Source organism: Kryptolebias marmoratus, linkage group LG17 (genome assembly GCF_001649575.2).
Source record: "Kryptolebias marmoratus isolate JLee-2015 linkage group LG17, ASM164957v2, whole genome shotgun sequence".
NCBI lineage: Eukaryota > Metazoa > Chordata > Actinopteri > Cyprinodontiformes > Rivulidae > Kryptolebias > Kryptolebias marmoratus.
In genome coordinates, this window is record NC_051446.1 from 18383670 (window position 1) to 18406326 (window position 22657).

At 37.7% G+C, this 22657-nt stretch overlaps 1 protein-coding gene across 4 annotated transcripts in view; it reads right to left on the reverse strand.

Annotated features, from left to right (window-relative positions):
• Positions 1-22657, reverse strand: part of vti1a (vesicle transport through interaction with t-SNAREs 1A) — a 107482-nt gene that overhangs the window by 33221 nt on the left and 51604 nt on the right. For all 4 annotated transcript variants that reach the window (XM_017439436.3, XM_017439422.3, XM_017439446.3 and 1 more), the window contains one exon: positions 2776-2846. In XM_017439436.3, the coding sequence (XP_017294925.1) occupies positions 2776-2846 (71 nt within the window). The remainder of the gene's footprint in view (positions 1-2775; positions 2847-22657) is intronic.

Here is a 22657-nt window from a genome sequence, read left to right on the forward strand (position 1 = left end):
ACATCTACATGTAGTCATATTTTCCAGAGGATGATGGGGTGGAGGGAGGAGTGGATTATTTTCTCCACTCAGCTGGGAGTCATTTATCTTTATCCTTTTTCTAAGATAATAACGTTTTCAATAAATACACTCTCACGCAGAATGTTTTCATCAGTTTATCAAGCTGTGTTCTGTTTTGTTTTTTAATTCCTCACTTTTCTAAAACCTCCTCTTTCCCTTTAACTGTTCCAGTGACACCTTTTTATTTGGTCTCATCTATCTCAGCGTCACCCCCTCCTTCACTTTCTTCCTCCTCTTCCATCTTTCCATCCTACCCTCTGGCAGCCTGGGCTGATGCGATGCAAGTTGCCAGAGCCAAGGATACATGCGGTACGGGGTAGGAGGTGGGGGACCTTGGGTTTGGGCCCTCTGGCAAAGACAACAAGTCCAGCAGTTGCCTGATGCCTGCCTCAACCCATAGATCTGTCCCCCCAGATACTTCACACTTTCTCCCAAAATACACATCTCTCTTTGAATCCCCCCTCCACCCCCACCACAGACACACTCTCCCATTTCTAATGCCTTCATCCTTAACCTGAAATGGAACTGAAATTTGTGTTCATTCGAGTGTCTAAAATTAACTGTAGTTGCCTAAATGAAAAAAAAAAAAAAAAAAAAAGCTTTTCACCTAACTTGTGTTTTTCACGTGGCTCAAAAATAAAATACTCTCCAAGCACCACGTTGACTTCCAAGAGTGAAATGCATACAAATTATAAAACCAATGCAATAAATAAAGCCAATTTGCAGAAGGAAAAAAGAAGGTGAGGACCTACAGTCTAGCATGAAAAATGAGCAATTAGTAAAGAAACTGTGAGAGCTGAGACTTGAGAATGAAAACTGCAAAATAAGCAACAACAGCCCTTTTTTGGGGGGAGTTTGACTGAAGCGACTGAACTCTAAGTAAGTTGTATGTTTTCAATGAATTCTAATGGCATTATTCTGTGGGCTCACATGGAAGAATCAATAACCTCAACACTCAAGTTACAGCTTGCTGTGTCTCCTCTGGCTTTTGTGGTTAAAGGAGTTAATTAGCAGGCTTACTTTACTCTCACATTTCTTAACGCATTCTACAAAAGAAACACAAACATTTGTGTAATAGTGTGACAACAGAGGACGTGTAGTGACCAGCTGAAAGGTTACGGAAGATAAGGGAGGAAAGGTTATTTGTATACTAACTGAGAAAGTGTGATAATATATGAATTCAAATTTAAACTCTTCTTTTTAATGACTTTTTACACTACTTTTGGTGAAACAATTGTAACTTTTATTTCATTCTAACCTCCATCTGTTTATTTTTCACTCCTTTTTAGCATCTTTGTTTTTACTAAATTTTAGATTTTAGAATCCACGTTTTTGTGATTTATATATTTTACTGTTTTTACAGCTACCTCTAGTGTTTTGTCATTAATAAAATTCTGTTTCCTTAATTCCTTGCATGACTTACTGGTGTTTTTAATAACCTTGTTTATAGTTCTTTTCTGCATGTTTCTTGCCTTTCTTTTATGCTTATTATTTATCTGCTGTAAAGCACTTTGTGTTGCACACCGCTGTATGAAAGGTGTTTTACAAATAAAGATTGATGATTGAATTATGCTTTTTATAATGTAATTAACACTCATACTAACAAACCACTACATTTGAAATTTAAATAGCAGCTTGAGAATGAAAAAAAAAAACATTTTTTATCAAATATTGAAAGAGTCTGCTTACCTTTCTGAAAGCAGAGACTAAAACTGTTCAGAGTTAGAAGAAAACTGTTGTGACCCCATAGACCTTTATTTTTATCAGAAAAGCAAAAATGAAAGACCTTATTCCCTGCTAGGCAAAAGCGTTTTTTGTGTTTGATTGTGTATTTAACAATAATACATTTATTTATGCTCAAATTAAAATGAATTCACATTCAGTCGAATTTAACCCTTCCGTCCTTCATCTTTACTATTTTTTTACACGTAACATTTGCTCTACAAACCTCCTTTAAAGCTTAGTCTGTGTGTGAGTGTGCATTTGTGTATGTGGTGGGGAGGTTAAGCAAAGGAGGCTCATGGGAAGGGGGGAGTGGGAGAGAGCAAAAGAAAGAGAGAGCAGGTACTCTCAGTAGACACTGTGGACCGTTTTGAAAGGAGATGTTTGATTTCCTTTGAAATCGCCTGCGCGAGGCCCTCTGCCATGTTATGATCTTTAAGCATTCTGCGTTGAGTGGGCCAACGGAGCTGGGCCCCCTTCCTGTGTTTGGTCTTTTCTGACTTTGCCTACCTGTCTGTTTGGTGGGCTACATGTTAGGAGAGGCAGCACTAAGAACTAGGGGGGGGGACTCCGAGGAGAAGTCAGAATGAAGGAATGAAACCGGAGAGGAGTGGTGAAAGGTAAAAAGACGACTGAAGAGGAAGAACAGCCGAAAGGAAAAATCAAACAGATATGAAGGAAAGGAAAGTGAAAGATTTCTGACAAAAACTCACAAGAAGCAAGATATCAGTAGGTCAAATTATTTAAAATAAAAGCATTCTTATTCAAAGAGTAGAAGCAGTGATATTTGACAAAGAAACACAAGTTACTTTGTCAACACAGTTCTGCTGACTTAGTTTGCACGCATGTATGCCTAAGACTGTTTGTTTACTTGAGAAACTTAAAAAAAAAAAAAAAAGATGGCACTGTTAACCAGCTGTCACGACTTACGGTTTTGCATACACTTGTTAGAACGGAGGCTCAAGTATGTGCAGGTGGCAGGTGTGTACTCACCCTTTCTCTGGCTCTCTGTATCTTCTCACGATCGGTGTGCAGGTTGGAAAGAATCTCCTGTCCCACTTGTTCTGGGAAAGAAAAACGCAGCATGACAAATCCATATGTCCAACGTTTGCACAAAGAAAAGCTTAAACATTTCATAATACGTAGTGCATTAAAAACTACTGAGAAAAAGGCTTTACTTATGAATCTAAAGGTAAAATCTAAACTCTAATGAAAAAAGGGATTGACAGTGGCATTGAATGACATTTACTCTCTTCATGTTTTAACTGTAAATCGCTTTGTTGTGCATCTTTTTCCACTAAAATGAGTCCAATATGATTCACTATTTTAGTGCATTAGGTAGGAAGAGCCTGCATGACAAATGTGCTGTATTCTGTCAATGAAATCTCAAAAAATTATACTGTTATGAAAGTGTGTTGGAAAGGCAAATGGGAGACTCATGCCAAATTTAGTTTTTTGTCAATTTCAATTTTAGTCCTCCGATTTGATTACAGTGGTGTCTAATCCTGGTCCTGGAGGGCCACTATCCTGCAGGTTTTGGATGTTTCTCTGCTCTTCAGCAGGTCTTCAAGCAGGTCTTCAAGTCCCGCAGGAGCCTGTTAATCACTCATTCATTCAAACCAGGTGTGTCAAAGCAGAGAAACATCTAAAACATGCAGGATAGTGGCCCTTGAAGACAAGGATTGGAGACCACTGGCCTAGAGAGAAGTCTGGCGGTGGGTAGGTCAGCTTCTTATTCTACTTATAGAAACTCCAGGAATGATGAGTTTGAGAATATAAAATAAAAACAATATTATGAGTGACATGATGGAGTTTGGTAATTATGAGCTTTGTATGCAAGGAGAATTTTCAATTCTGCACTTGAAAGCCAAAAGGAGGAAGCAACATTTGGATAAATATGATCCCTACTGCTAATTTTAAAAGATAAACCTTAAAGCAAAAACTACACAAACTAAGTTTTCTCATAAGCAAGAGCTTCCTAGCTTTGGCGATATTCAACAGACAAAAGAAGAAGGTCCTAGAAACTTTCTATGAGTAAAAGACATTGCCAAAAATGACTCAAGTTTCTCATAGTTGTGCTGGAGAAAAAGACCAGAGTTACGACAAGGAGTTCAACCTGAAAAAAAAAAAAAAAATTGGAACTTGTTGCACTTTAGTATTCATATTTATTTTCAATATAAAAAAAGAATAAAACTAGAATTTATAGAACACTGTCCTGCATTGTTTTGTCAAATGCATATGTCAATATATTCAGCCCTTGAGAGGAGATGGAGTATCTGATTGGTCCTTAGAAGTGCAAAATTTTCCTGAAATAGTCAGTGAACATAACAGCTTACAAATTTAAACCTCTCTGCCAAAGCATGTGCCAAATTGCCAGTGGTTATCTTCATTTTTAATCTTTTAGGTTGGTAGCAAAAAAACAAAACAAGTTAAATAAAAAAGATTAACTAAATAAGCTGCCCTTTCCACAACTAACCCAAAAAAAGTAACAATACTGCTGCGACGCAAGTGGTTAAAAATTAGGGAAGTAGACGACGAATTGGGGGGGGGGAGAATCTTTGCACGGATCAAAGACGGGCTTTCAAGCGCACCAAACAAATTCAGAATAAACAACGCAGTTGCTGACTGTATTACACTACACAGGTGCCGCACACCAAAGGGCCCACGTGCTGAGCGCTTGTTTGGGGGAGAGCAGAGTAAAAATGGGCTACATCTGGCAGCTAAACAAGAGAAGAGAGAGAGAGAGACAAAAAGATGGAGAACGAGAGACGGAGAAAAGCGAAAAAAAAAAAAAAAGAGAAAGCACTGTCAAATGAACAACATTCGTCTCCCATTCATCCCGTCCTTTTCACACCCCTACACTGTAAGTGACTCAAATGTGTCTCTTCCTGCCTTCATTAATTTCTAATCTGGAACGAGACAGATTGAAGGATACCCAGATTAAACAGTGCAGTCAGACAGTCACATGTGACAAATAGGGCAGATTAAAAGACTGAGTGCAGGTATTAATAACCATAAAAAAAAAAACACCAGCCCTCCCCCCCGTACTGATTGGCAAAGAACAAGCGATAAACAGGGAGGGAGTTGAAGCGGAAATCTTCTGTTAAAGTGACAAATAACCATATCTATCCATCTCTGTCGGTGCCGGAGCTTCTTTTTTTTTTAATAAATGAGCGTGACAAGCACAAGCACTTTTTTATGGCGAGTGCATTATTGGAAAGGCTTACAGTGTGCAAAAAAGATGGATGGGGTAGGGGGTGAAAAGACCAAAGATATTCTTGAGCAATCGTCACACACAATTTACAAGCAGCTATGTTTTGTAGGGACAAAACTGTGAGAGGAGGGGGGAGCTGTTTGATGTTGCATCAATTTTTTTAGACAAGACGTTTGCACAACATTGTTGAACATGGGGTAGCATATTCACCGGAGGAGAAACAAGGTGCTGAACCAATTCTGTCCCCTAAAACTCAACACACTGAACACTTATGAGACATAATTTACTCAAAAGTACTATTTTAAACTTCATAGGATGGTGACAAGTCATCTGAGTCCCTAGAAAAGTTTTTTTGGAGCAGGCTGTCAGTATTATTTGTTACTTTTGCTGAAGATAAATGTCTTTCTTGTATGTGTGGTCTTTCCACAGCCCTGCAAGTTTCTCCCACTTTACTGAGGTCTCCCAGAGGGATTAATGATGTTTATTGACGATGACGTATCCTCCACTTGTCCTCAGTGATCAGTATTCATATACATTATCCTTCTGAAAGTCCTGCTGACCAATGCTCTGTGTGAGATTTCATTTTTCCAGCAGTCCCTGATGAAAATGATAGAAAACTGGTCTCATTTAGAAAGATTTCTACAGCTGGTTTTGGTTCCTGGTTTTGATCTACGGTGTGCATTTTATCTCCATCTTTGTCAACCTAATTTTCCCCACTCTAATCCTCAAGTCGACACGGTTTTCTTTACAAAACTGTCATCTCCTACGTATATATAAACCAAAAGTTTCAAAATAAAGACATTCGAGGCATTCTAGTTCTCGCGACGTCAGTATCTTACAGGTTCGTGCAAAAGGATAATTTTAATAGCAGAATTTTAATAAATGCCAAATTTAAAACAGTCGATTTGAAAGAAAAATGTACGAGCAGAAAAACTATTCCAAAAGGAGAACTGATTTACTGTTAATGCCCCTGACTTGTCGCTCGTTATAAAACATTCCTCGCCTGTTTAAACAGCTATTAACAATTTAAATAACCCTGACCCTGAGGACTTGCTCTGGCTCTCTTGTTAAAGATCCCATCCCCAAAGGTCCATTTAACAAGCCCATTATTGCATTACATTACATTTACATCAGCACCAAAGAACCTTAATTCAACTAGTTCCTCTAATGTAACTCCACAAAATAAGTTTTATCGAGAAAATGAACGCTGGTCTCTAATAGAGGGAAAAATGAACATATAATGAATTGTTTTTAATACGTGAACAAATCAGCTACATTTTATCTCAGCTAAACGTTCTACATTCTGGTTTTCAGTCGCAAAATATAAAAATATATATCGTCTACAAATGGATGTAATCTGTAACTGTAAAACAAGCAACCTAAAGTAAAAAGTTGGAAGAAAATTTATCTGATTTTTTTAACACGGTTGAAAGAATCATTTAGGAAATAGAAAAATATTACAGACTATCTTCATATTTTTAGGAAAAAGTGTTAACTTTATTTAGAGCCTGCTAATGGACATGAGTTTTCCTTAAAGTTAAGGGAAATTAAAAAAAAAATAAAGATAAGCTGAAACTTCTAAAGACAGGACAAACTGCGAGGTTTTTCCCACTCACTTGCAAAGCTCCATATTTGTAGTTTTGTAAGCACAGCTGTTACATAAATAACAGTTTTTCTCCATGATGTTTTGCCTGCAATAATTTGCTACAACTTCTACTTCTTTTTAAGTGTTTGGGCCAAATGAATAAAAGAAAACTAATTAAAAGTTTCAGACATCCTGGTAAACCTTCTGTCCTCTCTGATTTGGGTACTTATTAATATTTTTTAACAGCTCCCAACAACTGGCAGTCTGTTCACACAATATTGTGTGTAGAACGTGAAGCAAATTTTTTTTTGGTGCAACATGTCATGTGAAAATTAACTAGTTCAGTGGAGTGGCTTCTCAGCTGACAAATGTTTTCCTTTGATGAAGCAAAATGTGACAATTTTCTGACATTTAACAACTATTGAACTGTTACAGTGGAGCAATTAAACCCTCGTGATTTTAGTATCAACTGTTCAAAAAGCAAAACACATGTAGAAATTTCATAAATTTATCTGCTTTCATCTACCACCATTGTGTTTTACACAATTACTGTATGCTCAGAGTAGTAATATGAATTGTTTTAGTGGAATGGAATTAGGAGGGGATGGAAACAACATTTGCAAATTGTGTCTGACCATGCAAGCAATAAAGTACATTTCTAGCGTTAGAAGGCATTGAGTACTTTTAGTACTTAAACTCTGTTGTTTGGAAACCCAACTAAGTCCAAATCTAACTAAAACAGGAAAAACAATAATGGACAGCTGTAATACGGAAGTCACCAAGGCCTGAACGACTCAATACCATTGTTTTCAGATTTATTATGCTATTAGTATTACATATGTTATATTAAAAAAAGGCTGAACTTATTCTAAATCACCAAAAACAACCATAACGACCCTACCATTAGATTCAGCTGACAGAAGACTATTATCTTTGAACAACTAATGCAAGCAAATTCTTTGCGTAAAGAGTTTAAGAAAAAGGTTTATCTCAACTCTTTCTGTTTTTAATCAAAAATTTGGAAAAATCTTCTCACTTGCTGGATTGTTTTTTGTTTTGTTTTTTTTTTTTTAGAAAAAAGTTGATCTCGTCATTTTAAAACCATTATTTCAGTAATTATCTGTAGCAAAGAAGCACGGCTAAGCAAAATGTTGCAAACGATTCTGGCAGCTTTTTAGATATGTAGATCTATCAACCTTCTTCACATTTAATTGGAAGTATAATCTATTTGACAAAAGCTTTGTCATAGCAGGAAAAAACTTTCTAAAAAAAAAACCAAAAAAAAAAAAACCTGTCTCTCTGAGTGAGGTAGTTGCTCTTTCTGTCCCTAGAGCCAAAAAGGTACAAGACCTGACAGTGGTGTGCTCTGAGGCTCAGCAAAGCTCCTTTTCATTAGGCAGTTGAGACCACTTTGTGAAGGTTACCACACACACTTATATCCGAACACAAGCCACACACGCCAACAAACGAGGTGTGGAATCCCAGGGGAGGGTTGAGGGGACGTAAGGAGGGGCCTGATAAATGTTAGACCATGCATTTTCCTTCCCTTCAAACTCTGTCAGTCGCACACACACACAAACACACAGTGCAGCAGTCAACTTATATGCCTCTGAGTCCCAGGTGAAAAAAGTTACCCGTCTTTGTACACTTTTCAGAAAAGCTTTCATAAGGACTTCCCAAGTCTACAATTGCATGGTGACACACTTTCATCACCCCCCATTAATGTTTTACCCACAATGGGATGTATTCGTAATGTTTAGCCCACAGGCCATGAGGCTAGCACATTCACACTGAGTGATAGCTCAAATTTAAAAAAATAAAATAAAAACGTGCCAACCACATAGTCACAAGGGGGCATGTCATGTAACATCTCAGGGCTCAGAGTTCCTATTACAGAAGGATTGCTTTTAATAATGACAACTACTATTGCATGGTTATCAGAGACTCTAATATCCCAGGAGGGGAAACATTAAACAGAAGATGATTCCTCAAGGACTGCATTGTCCTGAGCCTTGGACAGCATCCATTTCACGCAAAAATGTAATGTTGGGAACTTTAAAGAGCAGACAAAGCGAAATATTAAGCACCAAGTCTCAAACCAAGGGATATTCTGTGTAGGTTGAAGTCGGCCTATCTCAGCCTATCCTGACTTAGCCCCTGAAATGGCCCTTCCCCTCGGATGCATTTGAGTCGCAGTGGGCAGTCAGGGTGAATTTCTGGGGCCTTTCTTCACTTTGCAAGGCAGTGTTTTATTCATCGCCTGTGCCCTGACCCTGCAGAGCTCCTGTTCTGACAAATCACTTCTGATTAAGACAGATCTCCGTTAGCCAGCCACTCAACTTGGCTTATTCATCATTCCACAGAAAATATCCTTCTGTACTCCCCCGTCCCTCCTCCTCCCAGCTCGTTTGCCTGTCCGTCAGACCGAAGCAAGGCACAAAAGAAATTTCCGTTGCTGCTTTAAATGGCTGATTATAGACAATTGGTGAATGGAGAGACGTAAGGACATCTTATGGGTGATAAGACGCAAGTTTAATGGGTATAAATGACCAGGCCTGTAGGAGAGCAGCTGGTAATAAAACCATTTGTTTAAAGCTGTACCAGGGTGGAGAGAACTGAAAGCTACACTTTCTTTCTATTTGAACTCCCCCTCCTCTTTTCCTTTAACCTCAACCTCAAAGTCAAATTCGCAAATCACCAAATTTACATTTTTTTAAACAGCATAAGTCGCTTTAACCGTCATTCAATGAAAATTGATGAAGCTTAGAAAGAAAAAGCCTGTTTTACATTTATGAAATAAGATGCAACTATACATCCCTAAGGACGTTATGCCTAAACTTTGACATATCCAATCAAATATTACATTGCTTTCCCTTATGGTGGCAACAATTGGTTTCAAAACACTTATTGTTCTTGTCGTCAACATTTTTATTGAGGGATCAAACATGGTCATTGAAGCGTCAACAATACAAATTTGTCCTCATTTTCCTTATGTAAACATAAAACATAAGAAAGACAATACAAAAACCAAACAGAGTTACATAAATGAACAAGAACATTCCCATGACCCACCCACCCCCCTTTCCGTAGGACTTATATCTTATCACACCGAGGTTCAAGTTAGATCCATTTCAAATAGAGTTATCAATATATTGCCGAAGGGGTTGCCAAGTTTTATTGAATCGCTTTAATTTATTTGCTAAAGAGAACCGAATTCTTTCCAAATGAGAGAGCCTTACCAGTTCTTCCAGCCACAATTTAACAGATGGAACCTCTGCCTTTTTCCAAAACATCAACACCAAAACACTTATTGTAAGTGAAATTAAAATTGCAGCTGCAGTATTCACATGCAAAGTTCTGCACTAGCAAAATTACAGCCAACTCGTTCGTGCCAAGGCATCAAGACAGGCACAAAGCTATTGTGTTAATATGTCTAACAAACCAGATTAAATTAACCTGAACGACAACCCTACTGGTGGCAAAGGGCTGAGGGAAAGGAGGATTGAGTAGAGAATGGGGGGTTCCTGCGAGCAAATTGCTTGGACTTAATCAACCAGTCTCACTGAACCATCCAAATGAAAACTAATGGACTTGGATGCTTGCAGTGATTGCCCCACGTGCAACAATGCATGGGCAGGAGCACTACTTTCTGAGCTCTTCAATTAAAAAACTGGGAATTTCTACAGACGGCTGGTCAGTGTATACACCCATTCCACAACCACTCAAGATTGGTCAATTGTGAAGCTCAAACAGAGCTGACTTATTAAATCCATTTCAAGCAACGGAAAATGTTTTTTTTTTTTCGTATGGGTTGATTAAACTTGGCCAAATTTGTAAAAAATAATAAAAAAACTGTATGAAGTGCAGAATTAAAAACTCATGTCCAAATGAGCTAATTTGTGAATGCATTATTCATCGGGCTGACATTTGTGTCACACAATTGTGCTGCCCACAGTGCAACTAAAATTAAAAAAAAATAGTGCATGAATAACAAACAACATCACTACATTAAACTTTATTCAACCTAAACAATAAATCCAGAGTTGAGTGCCACAATTTAAATAATTAGATTTTATTATAAACTGAGCAGTTGTATAAAGGATGGAGCCGCAGCATGAACCATTTGTAAGCCAAGGCTTAAGACATGTAAAACAGTAGTGTATGAAAATTTTAAACATAAACCCACTCTTTCAGATTTAAAAAAAGACGAAACATTAACTGAGAATTCGTGAGCCCCGTAATACATGAACCAGTTGTGCCGAGACTATGAAGAGGTGTAAAAAAAAAAAAAAAGAACTGCAAGGAGAAGCAACTTGTCCACTGGTTCTAATCAAACACAGCGTCTGATTTAACAACCCCAAGTGATTACCGAGGAAGAAAAGTTTGCCAGTTTGTCAGAAATAAACTTGTGGGGGGGCATTTCTGGAGGCAGGAGAAGAAGAAAGCGAAAACTTGACGCTCCTCTGATTCGTATTTAACAGTTTAGGAGCGTTAATCATCACATTACTGTTGATTAAAGGCTGTTACATCTCTAATCAGAAACTTGACAGGCAGATCAAAGTGTGAAACACAAATATCTTGCCTTTTAATTATCTGTACAACACCACACCTCGGGCAGCTCTTCCCTGCCTATCTCCTCAAACTCAGTGAAAGACTGCGAAAGGAGATCTAACATTTTACAACAGTTCATTATCCAATAAAAATTGGAGAGAAAAAAAACCCCACGCCAACACACAACATCACACACACAATCTTTAAGGCTTCATAATTAGTGAAGACCTGTGGGAGGGAGGACCGCAATCTTCCTTATTAACATGTCCTGAATTGGAACACCTTAATTATGTTTGTCAAAATCGGACTTGACGTCAAGCTTATTTGCATGTTTTGACAGGGCCTGTTGGGAGGCTCCCACAATACAGAGTGCTAGGAGAATTTGCCACTTTTGAACACCTACTGGTAGAAGCTTTTGTTGCTAAATGAATGATATGACTTGTTAAATGCCCACCGAAACCCACTGAAGAACTGAGGCAGACACACAAAGAAAGCTCTAGTCTGTCCTGAGCAATGCTTGATCACAATTCCTGTTCAAACTAATAGAGATGGGAGGCATTCTGCAGCCCTGATGGGAAGTAATGAAGACATGAAAACTGGACTACTTTTACAAAAAAATATGGCATCGCTTCGGAGGTTCTGACCATATTCAGCAAAACAACAGATTCCAGATTAATTTCTGGACCACGCCCTTCTTTCCTCCAATTAACACCTCACTAAATGAATACTTGTCGTGTCAATAATGTCTGTAAACAATCAGTGGGGGCGAAAAACTGTCAACAGCAATTTAGTGGTGGAGAAAAATAAAGGCATGAAACTGAAGCATCAAACATAAGCCTAAATTGAAGTTGAAGATGGTTAGCAGGAAAAACAATGACAATTATTTGTCTCAAACTTTAAATTCATTACAATAAAGAAAGGAACAAAACAGTAAATTGAAAAAAAGGGGAGCTGTGTGAAAGTCTGGGGTGGTTCAGACCATAAAGTCCAAATTAGGCTCTGTCTATAAAGCTCATTATCTTAGTTTTTAATTAATGTTATTGATATTAATTGTTACATTTAAGCTGCTTCATTTTTTGCCCTGATGGAGTTACTTTTTAACATAAATCCTGAATGGAATTTTTTTTCAATATACACAGGTAGAAGCTCTATTTGAAAAATTTGCCTTACAGATTTTGTGATGACGTGAGCTGCTGAGTAACTAAATACTGAAGTAATAATGGTATTAGATCAGATATTACCTAATAATGACCCCAAAACATATACCACAATTCTTATTCTGAAAATAAAACAATTGAGTTCCAATAATTTATGTTGCAAAGGAATATAAACACAACATGCCTCTTCAATTTAAATGTCTTCCATGAATGAACAGGCAAGAGGCCTTTGTGGAAGTAATACTGTTTTAACTTTATAGCAGCTTTTATTTCTTATCGCAAGTTTGAGACTTTTTTAATAGGTTTCTCTCTAGACCAATGATATCTATAAAAATGAGCGGATGCTCTTCTTCAGGAGACTTCTAGAAGGCCTATCAGACAAAAGTTTATTAATGGGGAGTGGCCTGAAATAGTTTATTTCATTGTTTACATAAAGTGCCTCGATGACATGAATAAGGATTTTTTCTTTTTGGAAGTATAGACAAGGCAAAGCTATTCCTTAAACATCCCAAAAATAAACACAGAAAACAAAAGCCTATTTGATTATATTTTCGTGAACTATTTAAATCCACCAAAACTCATTTCTAATAATAAAAATGACACATGAAACAATAATTCCCTCATGGTCTAATTGTGACTACACCTTTAGCTAATTTAAAATGCATGGATCTGTGAAGATGTAAATCAGCTCTCCTCTCCACCACTCGGCTGACTGCAGCTGCTCTCCCTCACTTCTGCTCAAGGACTCTTGGCTCTTCTGCTTGACTAAGTTATCAAAGAGCTAATAATGTGTTGTTAATGCCTGATAAACCTTGTTTCGCATTACCGTGTCTCATAATCCCTGCTCAAAACCTGACTAAACGAGGTTTATTTGCGCTGCTGTTTAACTGTTTAATACTGTACATCATCATTGTGACAGGACAGGTTCAAGGAAGAATGTTTGGTACTTATTTTTGCATATAAAAACAGCACATTAGACATAAAATCAAACTCAGTTTTATTAGACAAGGTTCTAAATTATTCACTTGCTTGGAAAATTGCACTTAAGCAAGCAAATGTGGAGCTTGTAGTGAGAAAACCACGTCACTGTGACCTGTTCTTATGGGCTGCACAAACACAAGTTTGTCCTTTAATATGGGATAATGCTATCACACTTCCCTGCTCTGGTAAAAGGAAAATAATACTGCTATTATAGAGGGAGAAGAGAGACAGAAAGGACTAACAAAAGTGAGACGCATCATGTGTTTCACTTTACAATGACCGAGGAGACAGAGTTAAAGGACGATTATTGTATTATTGTCAGCTGCCCCTGTGAATTCACATAAAATGGCACAACATGTGATGGCATGTCAAAGCTCTTGTTCACAGAGTACATTGTTCACTTGTGCTCATTTTGCAAGGTCCCGATTCAGTTCTTAAGGCGAGCCAATTGAAAACATTAGAAATGTTGAGGAGAACCCGTTTGAGAGCAAAAATTCATTTGGTTTGTTTTGCCTTTTTCCAGATATTGCTCGACTAGATTTTCAGCACTTTAACGTAAAAGAAAACTGATTTTACAGTCTAACCCTAATAAATGATCTATTAATAAAAATACAAAATAAAGTCATTAATAAAGAGGCAGGAGAGAGTTTACCACAACAGTTTGAGTGATTATTACAGCATATTAAAGAGCTTCTTTTTAGTTCTATTAAAAAAAAATGCAATTCAGTTTAAAAGCACCTTAAAGTAAAATAATTCAAATGCCTTAAGTCAGTGTTTAATTATATTCCTTCATGACCTTTCATAACTAATCAAGCAATTTCTCACAACTTTAACCAAACCTGTTTTTTTCTATCTTTACAATTAGAGGTCAATTCCTAATGCACAAAATCATACAAAAGAAAATAATTAGATTTCATTTAAGAATGCTTTAATTATATCCAAGCAAACATTTAATGCTCCTCAAATTCTGAGACTGAGACGGCCTCAAAAGGAAATTCCAAGGAAGAAAATCTGCACCCTGCCTTGGCTGACTTGGATGTTTGCTTGGGGTCAGCATCACTCCTGAAAGGATGACCAAGTTTCAATTTACACGCAGAGAACATTACATTCTTCATCAGAATGTGATGGTGTTTCAAAGAATCCATGATGCAGTCACACAAACAAGTTAGTTCCAGCAGCAGAACAGTAAAACCACATTATCAATAACAGACCATCTCCTTCTCATACAATTTTTGTTTTTTACCAAACAGTATATTTAAACACAAGTCAGCATTACTATAATAAGTTCTGCTCTTATATCTAAAATTCTGCTGTTTGTTCAGCTTTGTGCAGCATTTCAAAATATATTATTATTATTTTTGTTATTACTACTGTTAATTGCCGTATTTTGTTGAGATATTTTTTACACGCTCTTTATTTCCATTCACTCACTCTAACGTAAGAAGCTAATGTTTTTCTATGAAAAGTTTATGTATTTTATATGGATATAATTCATTGAACAAGGTATTTAAAATACATAAATAGTTATAGCGTAGTTATAGTCGTGGGTTCACTTTTCCTTTGTGTAATCTTTAATACACAATAAGATTCTCCTGCACGTTTTTTGGTTAAATACAATTTAATTTCCCTTTTAGATGTTTGAATCGCACTAGGGAATGTTTGCCCTCTCTTCCTGGAAAGTTTCAAGTTTACATTTGTGGCAGTGTTTTGTAAATCTTTGCTTAAAGCTTTTTATTTTGTTGTAATAAAATTACTTGTCCTCTTAACATTCAGAAAGCTCTCTTATGATCACCGGTAAGTAACCTAGAAGTCCTGCAAAAGCAGAAAATATACAAAGAAAATAGATGTTAAAAAACACTTGTCATTTGAATAAAAAAGATTGAGGAATTAATATGTAATTTTTTGAATTTGTCAATTATCTGACTAATTGTAATCTGAACAAAATAAATTTATTCCAACAATGTGCATCACTGTGAGGCTGACAAGTGTCTCATGCTTCTCATCATTAACTAAAGCAGCTTAAGTGAAAACCCAACATGCCTGCCATCATTTTCTACACTAATGAAGCATATCTAAGTTTTAAGACATGGCAGAACTAATTTAATCTACCTTCTAACGGCCCTTGGCACCATCAAATTAATTATTCATAAAGGACATGATATTATAACTCAATTGTCATCTCTGCTGCTGTCCCTTTTTTAACCTTCTTTTCCTGCTGCTCTCTTTTGTCTCGGGCTCTTGTTTTAAAAAGCAAGTCCTTGGCTTTTAATCTATAACAGAACTATACACATAGTCATCGTAGCTGCTGAAAAATATAATTTGCTGTCTTTGTTTTTTTGAAGTTTGCTGATGAATGTTCCAACATGGCAGATGAGAGTTTGTACAACTGGTGCGGCTCCCTGTGGGCTTTATGGTATGCTGATGGGGTTAGCTTCACCACAGAGAAAACACAGAAAAGACAGAGAAAAGGAATTATCAAGACTGTAATAACAGTACCTAAGATACCTTTCATTTCCCCTACATAAATAATGCATGCCATCAAAGCTAATCTTGCCATAATGTTGCGCAGACAGGTAGTGGGATAAATATCATTTACACTCAGTGATTCTTTCAGCTATGTATCAAGTTCTCTTCAAGAAAAGGAGGAAGGTACAGTATATGGCTCTGACTGACAGAAACAGCAGCAGCAGGCTAGCATGGTTACAGTTTCCTACGGGGAAAAATATATTAACAGTTAACAGTGTCTCAAATAACCATTTGTTACAACCAAGGTCTGCAGAATACCCTCTCTGAACGCACAACATGCCAAACCTTGAAGCAGACGGACTATAGCAGCAAATGACCACACCGGGTCCCACTGCTGCCAGCTAAGAACAGGAAACTGAGGCTACAATTTGCACAGGCTCACCAAAATTGGACAATAAGAGATTGGAAAAACATTGCCTGGTCTGATGATTTCCTATGAACACAAGGGATGGTTGTGCATGAAAATCCCTGTATATCAGCAGTTTCTGAAATACTAAGACCAGCTCATCTAGCACAAATAATCATGCCATATTCCCTTTCTTTCCCCCCATTCTGATGCTTGGTTTCAACTTCAGCAAGTCATTTTTTTCTACATCCAGGTGGATAAATGCATGGATTTGTTGCCATGTGATTGGCTGATTAGCTATATATGTTAACAAGGAATTGAACAGGTGTATCTAATATAGTGTCTGGTGAGTGTAAATTTAGTAATATTTGAGAGCAGCTGATTTGACAGAATTCAGTGGAGTCAGCAGCAGCAGAAAACAAGCATTGGGCTCAACAAATACAGAAATATTCAGCTAATGATTACTGGAAGTGATGCAGGATCAGTCATCAATCTAAACTAGAATTAACCAGAAAAAATTTAAACTGGCTATTTTCTCTTACACGCCCCCACCCATCCAGTATTTTTGACTAGTTTTCTGTCATCCACACTTTTGGTTTCAGAATAATAATGAGTATTGTAGCAGAAGTTAAATTTATAAATATAAATGTGTGACATCCTGATAGCAATTTTTTTTTAACTGTCAATGACCAGCATGACTTTAAAAAAAAAAAAAAACCTTTATGAGTGCAGAAACAAAACAAGTGCATAGCTAAATAGTGTTTTTGTGGTGAACAAAATGCTACTTTAAAAAAGGTAGAAAGCACAAAATTTAAAATGAAGTTAACTTGTTTTAAAAAATCACCTGTGTAAGATATGATACAGTGCAGCTTTTACGAGTGCAGTGTGAGCCATGACAGTGGACGGTCTTTGCATGCTCCATCCCCTGATTGTAATTGAGGCAGACGCGTGACAGCCCCCCTGTGCCCTCTTGGCTGCGGCCCGGGGCATAGGACATGCTGACAGAGGAAGCACGGGAGACAGCGGCACAGGGTCCCGGCCTGGCACTGCCATGGTATGGTACCCTTTGGGGCACTGACCCCCCTCACTCTCAACCCAGAGCAACGTTCCCCATCTCACCTCTGTCACCAGGCATCTCAGAGGCTAACGAGAGGGCAGCTGAGACTGCTTAATGATTCCACCACATCCACTGGATGAGTATGCAAGCCACTCTAGTTTTTTTTTATATCCACTGTCAGTGTTTCTCTCCCCCTGCTTTGACACCTTTGGTGAAATCCATGTCAGCCTGAGGAGACTGGCACTAATCAACACTTTAAACCTGGGAGGTATATTAATGCTCTGATGGTTCCCCAATGAAGGGAAGAAAAAAAAACCTTTGTCCTCCGAGAAGAAGATGAAGGACAAAGACAACTTTTGAGCGTGATAACTTTGGCAGTGTTTATGTGAGGATAATGTGAAAGTTATGAAGCACCAGATAGCTTGGACATTTTATGTACAACATTGTGCAAAAACTTAGCGGAAACACAAACACATCATCATATTTTTCCAAAAGACATCATTGTTAAACAATGTTTCTTTTAAGCAACTAAGTCAGAAATTACAAAAGGTTGGAATGAATTTGAGGGACTTTTGGAGAAAGAAAAACATGAAAATGTGTGCATTTCTCTGGTTCCTCCCCATCAGGAGCTGAGTTACAAATGAAACTTCACTACTACAAAAAAGTGAGAACAGAAACCAACAGGGGCCTTCTGGTATCCAGTTAGAAATACATAATTAAAAGAACAAGGATAGGGAGAATGTTATTACCAATGTTTTCATTAGACCAAGTTAACATATTGGTTTCCCTTAAGACCTACAGACAAGAGGCAAAAAACTGGAGGGTATAGGATACTGTCTACTGGGGCCTAAAACTCTGTTCAAGAAATGTTCATATTAGTGCTGTTTCCATTCTGACCAAACTGCTACTCCATAAAAATCATTTAATTTTTGACATCAGAAGTATGAAAGGCCTGCACAGCTTGCTTTTTTTATACTTTCAGTCCTTTCCCTAACATCCAGGCTTAAATTAGCTAGGATTTTTGAGATCAGGGACTGTTTTTTAGGCTATGAAAAATGGATTAAATGAAGAGGAAGTCTGGCCTAATGAGCTCCCTGGGCTATGGAGCAGCAGGGACTGTGAGGGGAAAGAAGGGAGTCGAGGCAAGCCTTTGAGGAAGAAGGGGCTGCAGCCATGCCCAAAGTGTGCCAGCTTCTCCTTGCTTTAGCGCCAATGGCACAGACGGCACCTGGGCAAAGCTTGGCCACCCTTGTCTTGAGCCAAAGGGGAAGATAGGCAGAGCAGCAAGTGTGTGTGAACCTGAAAACTTCTATTAGCCATCTAAATTTGTACTGACTTTTAACTGATGGTTCAAAAAAGTAATGTGGCAACAGCAGTCTTATTAAAGAAGGCTTGTGTTTGAAGACATAACCAAATTAAAGGCCTAGGATTCTTCGAAGGAATGCATATCACCCGCTGCTTTTCATGCCAAAGTTTTAAACTAAAATCATCTCATGTTGAGAAATTACAAAGTTACAGGCGTTTTAGGCAAACTTTTAAAATAATGGTGTGCGCAAACTCATGTAATTTGTTACGCTCAGAAAATATGTTCGTGATGACATTCAGCAACCACCACTTTATTCGAATTTTAGCTCATTATCTGTAAAATTGCAATAGCAATTTATTTGTCTTTCCTATGCGGGTTAGCTTAGGCGAGCCGCTTGTTTATACAAACATTGCATAATTATATACAATCATTACTGTCTAAAAGTTTAATTAAAATATGTTCTGTGGTTCATAACATACTTTGCTAACACACAGACAAAGCTGATAGGTAATGGCAAAATTTTAAGGAAAGAGCTTTTGCAATCTGTTAGAGCTCAGAATATGTGTAGAGCATCAGTCTCAGCTACTACCACACCAAAGTTTAGATCAATACCTGTAATACTGACTGAGTTATAGCCACTTTTGGGGTTTTGAAGGTCAGTTAGCTGTGGCAACCATCTTGAATTATATTGTCTCCAAATGATAATAGGTTGGAGCTGTACACCCAGGGATTACTTTTGGCAAGTTTCATTAAAATTTATCCATTGCCTAATGACATGTTTTGTTAACAGACACACATACACAGGCAAAAACCTTATCATCTGCCTTCACCTATCGGCAGCAGCTAATAACTGATAATGAGTGTAGCTGATTCTAACAAACTGTTGAGAAACAAAAATGAATAGTTTATCATCTTGTCATGTAGCACACATTTGCAAGCCAACTTTGAAACTAAAGACAACAATGTTTATGGATTGCCACTGGAGACACAATTTATAAAATTGGTGGAGTTTTTACACCAATAAAACAAATACCAAGAAGTAAATGAAAAGAGAAGGTGGGCTCAATGAACAAAGAATGGGGAGGAGAAAAAATGAGAGCAAAAAGGAAGGGATTATTCTAGCAAGTGAAAGCTCTTGGATGCCACCCAAAATAAATAAAAAGTGAAAAAGAAAATAACAAAAGAGGAGAAGACGTGAAACAAAGAACAAAAGTTATTTGAGAAGGCTGGGAGGGGCGCTGGGTTCAGCTGGCACATTCTTCAGCTACTTTTCCTGACAGCGATTAGATACTGTCAGAGCCTTCTAAAACTGCCACTCCTTTGCACTCAGAGGAGGCTTGTCATTACAAATAGCCCACATTAAAATATCACACTCCTGGGGAGCAGGCCTTGACCCCCCATGTAACTCACATTGCCACATGCCTACTCATACAGTCTTCCATCTTGTCAAATAAGGAGGAGAAGATAGGTGAGGTGGGAAGGAGAAGAAAACATATTAAAGCATTCACTCCAGCTAATAGGAACCAGACCTATATTTTAATTTACGCATACATCTGGATGGGTCATTCGAAAATGTCTTTGACCTGAAATACTTTGCAACGTAAATAAAAAGAGAGCAACTAGTTGACTAACAGAAACAGAAATTTTCAGCTCGAGCCTTTGGTACATGCCAACTTGTATTTCTGTACGAAGCGAACATGCAAACAGAAAGTAATGAGTTCAATGTGTCTCGGATCTATCTGGAGTCGATGTGAGTCGTCTGTCCTGACACTGAAAAATGACCTATCTCAGCAAGATTTTTTGAGCGGGTGGGGATGCCGTGTGTGGCAGGCGGCAGCAATGTGCTGACAGCCAAACAGAGTAGAGGAAAAAGGCATCATTAGGATCACACATACACACACACAAACATACACAGACACACATCAGTGCACAAATATTTATGTACACAAAGCTCAAATACACGCCATCAGACATGAGAAATTGTGTGCATGCCTGCTTGCACCAAAAAAAAAGAAAGAAAGAAAGAAAGAGTCACTTGACTGATATTTTCAACCTCAAACAGAGCATGACGTTAAGGCCCCTGTCATTGTCATGTTAAAACGGAAAGCACATTGTGGCAAAGTCAGTCAAGGCTAAACACCACCAAAACAGACAGGAAAAAACGATTTTACGACATTCAACAGCTTTGTTAGACATAACCTTAATATAAGCAGTACCACAAGGGTGAGCACAACTCAACAGGCCATGACTTAATACAATGCAGACATCACTGTCATATTTTATTAAAATAGATTAGCTTGAAAATGTTGATAGTCTTATAAGTTACAAATGCAACTGTAAATACCTATACTTTGCCTTAGCACCTGCAGTTGATTGTTACTTTAATGGCTAAAACAGAACAGAAATATTTAAAAAAAAGTTACCCTAATGAATCTGGAACCATATCAAACTAAATCTCGACCTAAATATATTTTTATGTGGTTGTGAGAATTCAAACTAGCAACAAATTTGTCTTTGATACATGAAGAAGCAGTGAGAGGACAGTGTTTGTTCATTGAGACAAATTTAAATGAGCAAACCTGAGATGACAGTTTTGTTTGTGACTTTGTTCACTGAGAAGACCTGACAGCTGAATGATTAGGCTTCATCGTGTGTTTAACCGCACAAACAAAAGCTGGGGGACAAACACTAAGAAAATAAGAGAAGTTAACTTTTTAAATAAGCATTCCTTCAAAATCAGTGATGAAAAAAAATTGATGCCAAACAAACTTGTAAACCCAAAGGACCGTTAAGAAGCTTGACTGATGCCTAACCTGAGCTGTTAAAGGGCGACGAAACATTTTCAGTTACAGGCAGATTTACTAAACTAGAAGAAAACTATTTGACTTCATATAATGAATTGTGTGTTGGAAATAGTCCGTCTTTACTTTTGCAAGTAAAACTTAGAAACTTACATTTATGTGTAATTTTTGTTTTTTTGAGAAATATAACCTGTTGGGGTCCATCTGTGTCCCTCATTACAGAAGAAAATGAGGCGCAAACAAACAGAAAAAGGGACACGAGAGGTGACAGAAAAAGACCATCTCAAGTGACATGTTGAGACATAAACAGCTGAAAGTTATCTGTGCAACAAGCTTAGTTTACGTTGCTGCGAGTTTGGTTCAGACAGAAATAATGTGTGGGCTTCGAGACACAAAACCCGAAGACATTTGGTGACACACAACCATCAAGACTGGTGCAGAGTTGTCAAGTGTCAACATGCACAGAACGGGTCAGTTTGTTGACTTTCAGCTACATTGTTTAAAAAAAATAACAAAAAAAACTTGCTGCACATTTTTTTTTTTTTAAACTATGTGATGTAATGAATATCCAGTCATGGTTTTGAACTCAACATAGTTACAGTAACTTATTTGCTACTGTAAAACAAACAACAAGAATTTAGTAATTAGACCCAAAAAGGAAGACCTGAACAGAGCGTGTCTTAGTATACAAGTCAGACAAAGAGATATTAAAAGAATAAATAAAAACATAATACATGTTGCACCCTGTATTTCCCACCCAGGCTGTATTCTCCAAGTAAAAAAAGTATTAAAAAAAGCCCCTCGCCTAATTAAAATAACGAAAACCTCAGTGCCTTCTGCACAGTATTCATACGATACATCACACCCAGACAGAACAAGCATATTATGTATAATGTATAGCCCACTCACCCACCACATGAGAAAAATATGTACATATTCCAACACAATGAGGTGGTACACCAGCGCAAGTGGCAAAAGGGAGAGGAAAGAAGAGGGTGTGTGTGTGTGTTTTTTTTTCCTGTGTGTGCAGACAAACTCCTGATAGTGACCCCATACCTCATCTCCAGGGCATAAATAAACATGTGTGTGCGAGTGAGCCTGTGGATTATAATCAGAGAGAAAAGGGAATCAAATTTATTCTGCAGCTGTCATTAATATTTCAGGACTGTTACTGTAGCCCATGTGAAAGAGCATGAATGATTAATTTAGACATCACCTCTGTCACAATCCTTTACCAGGCCTGGTTCGTGATTTACCTTTGAGAGTAGTAAACAAAAGGTGGGTTCTGCTTCGTTTTTGTTGTGGTCGAGTTTGGGCTGTTCCTGTCTGGCAGGTAGGTGGGCTGCGGTGT